General features: G+C 41.9%; 1 protein-coding gene across 2 annotated transcripts in view; it reads right to left on the bottom strand.

Moving 5' to 3' along the window:
* Positions 1–9,831, bottom strand: part of negr1 (neuronal growth regulator 1) — a 114,061-nt gene extending 104,230 nt beyond the window's left edge. The window contains exon 1 of one of the 2 annotated variants that reach the window (XM_040184261.2): positions 9,184–9,831. In XM_040184261.2, the coding sequence (XP_040040195.2) occupies positions 9,184–9,353 (170 nt within the window). In that variant the 5' untranslated portion in view covers positions 9,354–9,831. The remainder of the gene's footprint in view (positions 1–9,183) is intronic. The other variant, XM_040184260.2, reaches the window with a different exon arrangement.
* Between the last annotated feature and the right edge of the window lie 1,172 nt (positions 9,832–11,003).

Consider the following 11,003-nt stretch of genomic DNA (forward strand, 5'->3'; position numbering starts at 1 on the left):
AATGCTAATTAGCTGGGAGCTGTAATCCACATGCTTATAAAGTTAACAGGGTACAACAACGAGGAAAAACTGAGAATCTCGCAGAGATTAATTCCATGTTGTTCTGTAAAGCTTGCATGTACGTTTGATGGGTAGTTAAAATATCTTCTGAGAGAAGTACATTCCTTTATTGTGGTCCCAAATCATCTGAATTATTTGCATTGTTTTAATGCTGCCAAGCTCATATTCATATACACGTGAGCTTCAGGCACTGTCAAAACAGCGATGTTGAATCTGCTGTTAGGGAACTGCTGGTTGGAAGGGACGCGACTAACGATCATTTTTATTGGGGATTACTTTGAAGATTACATTGGAGATTAATCTTAAATGTAAAAGATTTTAGAAAAAATGTGAATATATGCATAGCAATTTGTCTTAGCGCAAGATCAAATTTTGTCTGAAAAGACGACACATAGCTGGAGCACATAGCTGGAAAAAGCCACAATCATCACCATAGAAGCCATTAAGGGACTCAAAGGATTAATCGATTGCAAAAATAATTGCTGATTAATTAATTTGGTAAAATCTGTTAATTTCTGTGATCCACTTATGTGTTAAGTGACTAATTGTTTCCACTTGAGACATTTTTGCTAACAAAACAATGTGTCTTACAAAATATTAATCAAACATACATTATCAAACCATAATAAATTCCACGAGGTTCAGAGGAAAACAGTAATTGTTTTGAAGCTACTAAAGATTTTGGGTCGACAGTACACTGCACTGCTAATTCTAGTCTTTGGTAAAGAAACTCAATGAGCTCAAAATAGAGAGAGAAACCGCCTCCGTGATGGCAACACCTTTTACCGTGCACGCCGTGCCCACGCCACAGATTCAGATTAAATACTTTGTAGCAGTCAGTACTACCTATTAATTAAAAATTGAACGGAGGATCCAGAGTAAAGGGATGTACTTCATAAAAAGGCTGAGATACTTAAAACACCACGTGTCAAAATTGCATTGCATTGCAAGATGTTGGTTTTATTCCTACATCTCTATCATAATGGTGAATAGTGTTATTAGGCTTTATACACTCGGTCTCAAATGTAATAATTGATTATCATTCATTGACACAGGCATTGGCTGTAGTTTATTCTTCTTATTTCCAATCTCAGATAAACTGTGATTCGTTAAGCCCAACGAGTCGACTACTGAATGTCACACAGAAACTAACAGGGCAAAGCTAATAAGCCGAATACAAACCAAACACTGAAGACAGAACGAACCCTGGAGTTCTTACTGAGGATCCAATACTGGCTACTAACTGATCATGACCACATTTGACTTAGCTCCTTCCTTTATATTCAATTAGTCATGAGAAACAGAGAGAGTTGTATAGAGCTCAGAGGAAAGTATGAGCGAGATGGGTAGGATTCAGAAAAAAAGACTGAACTGCAAAAAGCCTCGGCGAGTCTAAAATTAGAACGCTAATGAGTGGCAGTCTCACAGATCAGTTGATGAATTCGCTGTGTAACATTAGCCCAGATTGAGTCAGTGGTTGGGACAAAGCCGGACACCCTACGGATGTCAAAGTTCTTCCTCTCTGTTTGGATTAAATCCTTATTGTTTCAGGAGCTTTAGTCAAAGGTGGACGAGATTTTTTTCCTCATTAAATAAGTGAATGCTGATCGGAGGACATTGTTGACCCGGAATGTGAGAACACATTGCTGAATACTCCATGAATACAATGGGGTTGGAGTTCTTTTCAATAACACAGCAGCGACCTGTGCGAGCGGCGACAGTGTTCGGTGCTGAACGCGAGTTAAGTGCTGAGGGGACTGTTTAAAGTACACTTGAGCAACACCATATTTTTGTTCAGTTTAACCGGATTACGCTGCGGTAACAAACAATCGCACCATCTGTGCAAAGAGTTCATACGTAGTCATGAATCCACAATCAAGCACTAAGTATCCGATCCACTTTTCCTCGCCTGCTTTAATCTACCACATGACTAAACCTGTGAGATGAGCTTCACGAGTTCAACAATACTGCAACGCTGTGTGGAATAATAGGTATACACTTACTGTTCAAATTGTCTGCACAATTGTTATGAGTCGTCCTCACAAATGAGGCTTTTATTCATCTCCCCGGGCAGCGAGACACTTTGGTTACCTTAACTCCTGACCCCACTGGAAACAATAGGTAGCACTCTTATTGATTGGCTCCACTGCTTCTCTCTCCATTTACTAATAATTACCATTGCACACTCTCCAATTACTCGGCTCCAACAAACATTTTACAGCGGTCTGAAATCCACACACTCATTATGCAGATGACAGAGGGAGAAATAAGCCAAAACTGAAAAACCTGCTCAGAGCAACTGCAATTAAAATTCTTTGGCCCTGCCAACACAGAGCCAAATTAATTATGACAATATGTATCTCCTTTAGCTGCTGCAGTTCCTCACCAATTGTGAGGGACCGCCATCGTGAACATGTGGGTGAGCTGACTGAAGGGCTTAAAAAGAAATTCGTTCTTCATTTGGAGAATTTTCTTGACTGACCGTGAAAACACTGACGACGTAATTATATAGATTACCTAGTGGGGAAATATGTTGCATTCATTACAAACCGATTTCTTTTTAGGAGGAACTAAGGCAAACAGAAAATAAATAGAAGAAAGGCTGCTTGTCAGGGATTCAACGTATAACATTATTATTTGATTGCTTCAAAAAGCAGTCATGAACAACACATTCATTTATTTACACTGTCCACAAGCAGCGTGGACCGCATGCCAGCCAATATACAAGCCTAATGTTTAATTTCATTAAAGGGACAAGAAAATACCCTCTGCGAGAGCTGAAATCCCTCTAGATTGTCGAAGGACACCGCTAAAACAACAACCAAGTCAACACATGTGAATTATTATACCTGTGGGATCAGACAGATGTTTAGCTGAGGTCGCTCCAGCCTCCAACCGTGCTCACACATACATATCTTACGTTAAAGAGAATGACATCAAGCACTGTATCCTACGGGAATATCTCCCATGACAATGATTCAGTCTCTCCTCTACAACCAACGCTCACTGGAAATCCACTCAAAACTTTCAGAGAAACAAATACTTTTAAAATATGATTTGGGCTCCAATCTGCATGAGGAGGGCGTCGCTGGATGATTGGAAACTGAGCTAAACACGGGGATCCACCATCACGCCTCCTGCAGAAGTTCTTTCCAAAGGTTGCTCGGCACGCCGTATGCCTGCACGCTTCCTTTCAAAGCTGCAAACTGTGATGTCAGCGAGTTTTGTTTATAACCTGCTGACACGAGACGCATAGCGAGACCCGCCGCTTTATAACAGAGTTGGACTGAGGAGGCCCAGATGAGATTACTCAATGTTGTCAGAGTTGCACAGCTAATTATCATGAAACACAAGGAGATGCTAACTGATTGATTAAGGATTCTAATTGAAGGGGCTCTAAGGAATCGTTTCAGCGCTCCGTGATGAAAGACTCGAAGTGTTGGCGCACTGTAGGATTTGGAGGCAGAACAGTTTGTACGCAACTCTTCAACAAAAGAGCTGGTGAACAGGACGTTACTCTGGAATAGCTGTCAGTGCGAGAAGCTTAATCTTCTAAACAAAGAGACGATAGATAGAACATGAAAAGGAAACGAATCCATCTCAAGTGCACGTGTTAGCTATGTAAAAATACTCACCACCCTTTGGTAAAAAGACTCATACTCATGTACTGATCACACTTGGAAATAATAGATGGGCAAATCCCGGTCCAGTGCTCAATTTAAATACTAAGCTGTTTCCAAAACACACTCTTTCATGGGTGTTCAAAAAAGGGACACGTCTCCTAACACCGACATGAGCTTGTGAAAAATTCAGTTTCAAGTAACGGAACTTTTAAATTGCCAAGGGGATAACCTGTTATTGCCTGTCCAGTCTGTGTCAAGTTTAATTTCCAGGCTTATAGCTTTCTCACAAAACAAAAACACAGAGGTTTTTCTGTAGAGTTATTGCAATTACGCGAATTCTTGCACCCGAGTACCGGCGAAAGCTCCATTTCCTACACCTAATCATTTCCCATATGCCCTATAATTGTAGCGATTATTCCAATATTAGAAGGATGCTTTAAAACCTAGCATAGAATCTATTCCCCGGGACGGATTTACCTTGGGAAAGCATTTCCATTTAGGCTTTAATTCACCGGGGCACTCAATCACTTCAGTGCTAATTGAAACATATGAGAAATAGAAATGCTTTATTTTCAGAAGGTACAACGGATTCTCTTGCCTGACACATGATGACTATAAATGCATTCTGAAATGGTTTAAAAATGTGCTTTTATTTTGCATTTAATATATGTTAACCACACTACATGGCTACAAAACAAGGACATAAATCATGCGATGTAACTAAAAAGCCTCCTAGAATGATTAATTTGGACATCTTCACATCTTCACACACTTGTGTATACTAAAGTACACAATTATGTATTGTAAAGTATTGTTATCTCTCCCTCTGCCTGTGGACATTTCATATTCTTGTAAAGTGTTGTAATGTCCAACATACTTGATAAATTCTATGATAAAATCTGATTCTGATACTGATTCTTTTCTGAAGAGAAAAGTCATCTGTCTAACCTAGATTGGCTTTAAGTATAACTTTTTCTTAAAGGGATGAATGCACCTTAAAAAATGGATTATGAATAGTTATTTAGGTCCATCTGTAAATCTCATGACTACCGTATTTCTTTGTCTTTGAATATACGATACTTCACTTAATGAATTGAAAAATAAGATTAAGAAGATACCCATGTCCTGTCTCAGTTCAGAGAAGATGCTGCTTTTGTTAAGAAGCTGAATGAAACGCGAAAGATTCACGAGGATGCTTTGGTAGAGTTTAGTTTCTTTTCTTAGCCACTGCGAGCTAACGTGTCACCTGGTTGGATGATTTCCATCTGTACTGGAAACACATCTGCTGCAAACGGCTGCCTTCCCTTAGGTATTTTGACTCGACTGCTCAAAAGGGCTGAAATTATGAAGTTCTCGCCATTTGAGCCTGAGCCCCCCCCCCACCCCCCCGTGGAAGTCCCTCCATAACAACAGCCCCCCCGTGCACCTTGTTTTGCATTAAAATAACAGTGTCCATTCACTTAAAATAAGAAAGTGGTCACATTATTGCCGTACGCTTGATTGCTGAATTGTGTGCGCCACGATGAGCGTGCAGACCGTGGTAGAGAGTCACATTGTGCTGACGGCAACAACAAACATGCGGCGCACAAAACAAGCGAGGGGATTTGGGCGTAATTAACAGTGACAGACTCAGGTGTGCCCACAGAGGTGTCAGAAAAATGTAAAACCAGGTTTCCCCCCAAATGAGCGCAAGAAGCTGCAGACATTTGACAGTGAACTGACGTGCTCACTATATCTGCTCTACCTCCAGCCAAGCTGTTGGAGAAGATGTAGCCTTTTTTATACTTTGTAACAGAACTGGCCAATTAAAATGTTGATGAAATGCAGAAAGTAGGGATGGTGCTCCTCAGTTAAGGATATAGTCGGCTCAGTCCTGTGGAGTTTAAACTGTCACATAATATGCCCCCGCTCCATCCTACCAGCAGCTGTGCTAGGACGGGGACACCAAGCCATTTTCAACTAGATGTTGTCTCTGGCACAAGTGCTCATAGTAAATGTCAAGACCTTTCAGGGCCATAATAATGACACAGTTGAGAAAAAAACATAGGGCACCGTTTGTCCTGGATGGAGCTCCAGTGCAATCATGTAGAGCCAGACAGAATTTTCATCAACTGGTCTGTTGACATGAGGGAGTGATTTTAGATTTACAGGACTACCACACTTTCAAACTGCTGACAGGTCAATTCTTCACCTTTACAGAGATATGGGCCCTCGGTGCTCGCCTTTCTATGTGGCTGGGGGCCTACTGTCAGACAGAATGACCCAAATGAGCTAGGATGATGGTCTTCATGTGTACCGTCTCACTCCAATTCTTTCACCTGGTGATGATTTCCTGCGTTCCAATAATGTCAAATGTAGCTTTTAAAGCATGATCAGTGTACCTTTTTGTTGTAGCTCTCATCCTATCACATATATTGGGACGAAAATAACGTCCGAAAGGCGTACATATCTTAAAAATCTCAATATTGTAGCAGCCAATGTGTAAAACCTCAGTCTAGATTTACAGATCCTCCCTCTTGCAGTTGATTACAACTGCTTATCCATGTGGAAGAGGCTGACACCGATACTTTGTGTTTCCTGACAGCATGGGGGACTCTCTTTATCTGGCTGGCTTCCTCAAATTCCTAGCTTTCACTTACTGGGGAGAGTAACTCTTTTCTTCAATGGGATCCAAATGACGTGAAACCTGCTATGTGTAGAGATGGATGTGTAGCTCTTCCAAAACAATGTGCTCCCTGTGGAAGCTCATAGATTTATGTGAAAAAGAATGCAGCATACATTCAGAACTTAACTGTAGACGCTGCAGGACAAGAATAAAAGGGCCTTTGTTAGAGACTGAAAATGACTGAGCTTTTAAGCAATCACAAAAAGATGTAAAGGGTGACAATACACATGCAGGGCATTCCTTAGCTTCAAAGAGCTCAAATCTTTTAATTGATGTGGACCCACTGTCCGACGCCAAACAGGGCAGCGGTAATGCACTGCTCGGAATTAAAGAGGTGCGGGAAATGAACATGCGACAGCAGACGCACCTCTGGGGAACTACTCTATAATCCAGAGGCAGTGAAGCACTAATTGCGTGCTTCTGGGTTTGCCAGTTTTGGAGAATGCTCACAGTTTTTAGCCAGTTCGGGGTCTTGACATTGCAGTAACTCAACAAACAGGGACTGTTTTCTGTGCCGAGTTTCTAAAAGAAATGCGTCATGGGAGGATGTCTGACTCTTAAGACCAGCAGGGGGAAAAGAAAATCCTTGTGGTGTAAGGGAATATCTCTACCAAGACAGAGTAGGCCTTCATCACTACTTTGGTGGATTTTCCAACTAGATACGATCCAACGAGGCAAGAAGATCTCTTTAATAGGTTTACAATCGCTCCTGGGTCAACAGGTGCAAGCTGGGAAAAGTTAAAACTTCAGCGCAGTGGCATTTAAGAGAGTGGGAAAGAGGGAAAAGGTTTTCCCAAACCATTTCCTAGATGCCATTTACTGAAGCAATGAACCACTAATAGCAAGTCTGACTTATTCAGGGGTGGGAGGAGACTTGTTTATTGAGCTGAATTACAGCTCAGGGATAATCTTTGGTCTAATAAACCACTGGGATTCAGGCAAAGCTTCAGCCACGGATCACAGCCAAACCAGATTATTGACGGGAATCATACGCCCTCAATGAAGAAACAGCCAGAGGTGTAAGTCTCATTTTAGGGAAGTCTCTTAAGGACATGGTAGGTAACAGGGGGAAATGTAATGTGTACTCCTTAGCCGTTGCCAAAAACCACCTACACATTTAAGTCACACTCAATACTCAGGTATCTGTGGAGCCAAATCCAGGCCAAAGGTTTTGACCATTTTAAAAACAAATGTGAACGTGCAGATTTTTGTATTTCCAAATTCTTATATTTTCAAGTTTCAGATATTTCTTCATCTGAAAGTGGAAAATTTTGAAATTTGAATCTGAAAATATAAAATCTGCAACCGAAAAATACAATACTGCCATTATAAAAATATATAGATGGGAAGAACGAAGAAGGATATTGTATTTTAAAAAATAAATAAATAAAAAACTGAGTCAAAACTATATTCAACCCAAATGTTGTGTGTTTTTCAATGTTCAAGACTAAACTTTCAGGCTCACATTTGTTTTTCAAATGATCCAAACTTTTGGCCTTTTGACTCGTGATGACCTTACACTACAGAAACAATTCGGCTCTTCCTCAGTCAAGTAGGAGGCAACAATGACAAAAAGGCAAGCCGAGTGGAACTTTAGACGGTTTGCTGCTCTGTATTCAGGTCCTCGGCGAGCATCTCTCGATCAACACAGAATTCATATTGAAATGGGGCAGGCCGGCCCCCTCAGCCTCAGTGCCATCGCAACGGATATTTGATATCGGCAGGACAAGATATTATCACAGCCCTCCAAAGATTTGCATCACTCATTTCTGTGTTTTGAGAAGAGGTTCGAATTTTCGGAAAAAACAACATTGACAACATTTTTTCAATATAGCACGGAAAGAAAGCTGTGAGAGTGGTCACTTGGACGCTATAGAACAAACGTAGCATTAGTATTTAACTATTTGGACAAGGTTTGAAAATATATATATATATATTTAAAAATGTTGATATATATGAACTCGAATATGTTATAAAAAATAACCTCTTCAGAGCCTTGGTCCAAGCCACGCCCACTCCCACTTAATTTAGTCCTTAACGAGCAGCTACCCATCTACAGCTGGCATCGTAGCGTACGTGATGGGGGGAGGATGGGAGAGAGTTCGCGTCACTGAATCACTCGATTCTGATAAACAGCGACCGACCACAAATGCCCTCTTGAGCCTCGTTTCTAAACTGCGACATCACATTATACATTTAGCCGAAGTGACAGCGTGGTACGCCTCGTGCGTGTTTTCAGCTCGTCATTTAGTCCCGATAGCATTTGAAACCGTGGGATATAGAACGACATAATGCCATCCCGTGATATATGCGATAGGCAGAGGTGGGCTAGTTTTTGGTTCCTCCGTGCAGCGTCGTCGTACCACCTTCGCGCTGCGACGAAATCACACGACCCCCCACATGTTAAGTGAAGCGCGTCGTCACCTTTAACAGCGAGCGTTGACGAAGGGAAAGTGCGTTCGAAAACTTTACCGGAACCAACCGTTAACGCTTGTCGCAAGAGCGGCGTCCTGTGTAGCTGCCGCTGCTGTGTCCGCCCCCCACACTCCCACCAACCTCCACCCCCCCCCCCCCGCCAGGCGCAAACAGGGACGGGACGGAGGGAAAACGGGCTATTGTGTACGTTCTGTTCGAGGCCCCGTGTAAAAGTTGCTAACGGTTTTAAACCGAATGGCGGCGTCGATAAGTGTGTGAGGTCACGCGTTTCGGAGAAGTCCCGGCAGCGAGGGTGTGTGTGTGTGTGTGTGTGTGTGTGTGTGTGTGTGTGTGTGTGTGTGTGTGTGTGTTTGAGCGGGAGAAAGTGAAGTTGCGTTAGCTTATTATTATTTTTTTTACCTCAGAAGCGCCGTGTCGCCCTGTCTGCTGACCACACTTTCAACCGGGGAATAGTCCACAGTTTGTCCAGCGGGCAAACATGACGGCAGAACGCAGCACAGGCTGAGAATGATGGCAGTAAGCCACTGACCAGAGACACAAGCATCCTGCACCGCAATCATTATGTCCATCGCTGATGTGTTTCCCGGTGGCGCTTTTCCCCAAGTCTTCCTTTTTTGGGGGGATTAAAAATAAAAATTTAGAAAAAGACGAAAGAGTTAGCTTTAAAAAAAAAAGCCTAACGCGAACGACGCTTTATTTCCACACTTTTCCTCCTTCGGAGCTCCGTGAAGAAACGGTCCGCCGCTGAGTTTCCCGGGTTTGTTTTGCTGAACGCGGAGCCCTCTGTGCGGGGAAGTGTGCTCTCCAGTGGCGCGCACACCATCTAGTGAGGAAATGCGATGTAAAATGGGAGCAGACCTAGAAGCAGACAACCCCCAGGCTCTGATCCTGTTGCCATGCGGCCGTTTCCCGGGCAACCCGTTCCCAGTGGCTCGTGATGGAGCAGTAAAACCGGTAGGTATTGATACGGCCCGGGAACAATTAAAGATATCGACGGGAGAAACACCCGATGTGAGGAAATGAACAATCCGAGCATTTGGTGAAAGCGTCCTCGTGCTGACGCAGGTGTATCCTATAGGAAAAGTCCCCCTAATAAATAAAAACATACATTCATATAATGATATTATAAGGTGCAATTTTATGCATAATAATTTTTCCTACGAGTATAATGTCTCATTTTATGTGACTCCCCCCCCCCCTCCAAAACAAATACAATTAAGACATTCTATATCCCTGTTGGGATATTTAAGAATATTACAATGCTATATCATGATGCCAGAAACACGGCAACAATCTGCTCACACTCACACACAGTCATCACAAAGAGAGAGAGAGACACACATGGGACAAACAAAGTTAGTTTTAGTGCCGTAGTTGTCTGCATTATGCTGCTCTAAGCCTTTTGACTTAGCCTACATAATACTTAACAGACTGTACAGCCGTAACCATGGAAATGACACACATTTCTCTGAAGTGACATGTTGGCGTCGCGCCTCAATTTCGTGCAGACGGGTTTATTGTTATTGGTATGAACATAATATTAACTAAATGTCCTTATGGGTGTTTCATAAAAGAAGAAACGCAAATCAAGCAAACAGCTTATATCATTCCTAGCATGTGCTTTAAATTGAATGAGATTAAGACTTTACTAATTTACTACACAAAATGAACTGTGGGCTTATTGTAAATTGGTGCTGTAACCGCTTTACAAATAGCATCTTCCGATGCAGCAATTCTGTGATGTTTTTTCAGCTCGTTCATTTGTTGTTTTGTTGTCAATATCATATTCCAGGTTAAATGTTGGCTTTTATTTTCCTCCGCATTCTATATAATACTCTTACTTTATTAAGCGTTTCCTTTTTTTTTTAAATACATTTTCTCCAAGAAAGTCAATATAGTTTCATGATACGTTATCTTAACTTCTTATCTGACAGACTACAGATGCACGATTGCTGTTTGTGATGTTATCAAGATGTGCTGTCTGGAGCTGCTCCATTGAAATTAGATGGGGTGAGTGGATCTGAACTTCTGAACGTTTTGCTTCAGTTTTTACACTGAAACTAGAATATTGCCTCGCCTTTAAAACCTGAAAATGAATCCTGATCCTCCATAAATTCATTCTGTGTGCCTGGAGCGTTGCATTTTTTTTCCATCTTTGGTTATTCTTCATCCGGGGAGATAAATTGTTTATCGCAGTGGTATGTGAGAGTGGGAGTTTG

Source organism: Gasterosteus aculeatus, chromosome 8, assembly GCF_964276395.1.
Source record: "Gasterosteus aculeatus chromosome 8, fGasAcu3.hap1.1, whole genome shotgun sequence".
Lineage (NCBI taxonomy): Eukaryota > Metazoa > Chordata > Actinopteri > Perciformes > Gasterosteidae > Gasterosteus > Gasterosteus aculeatus.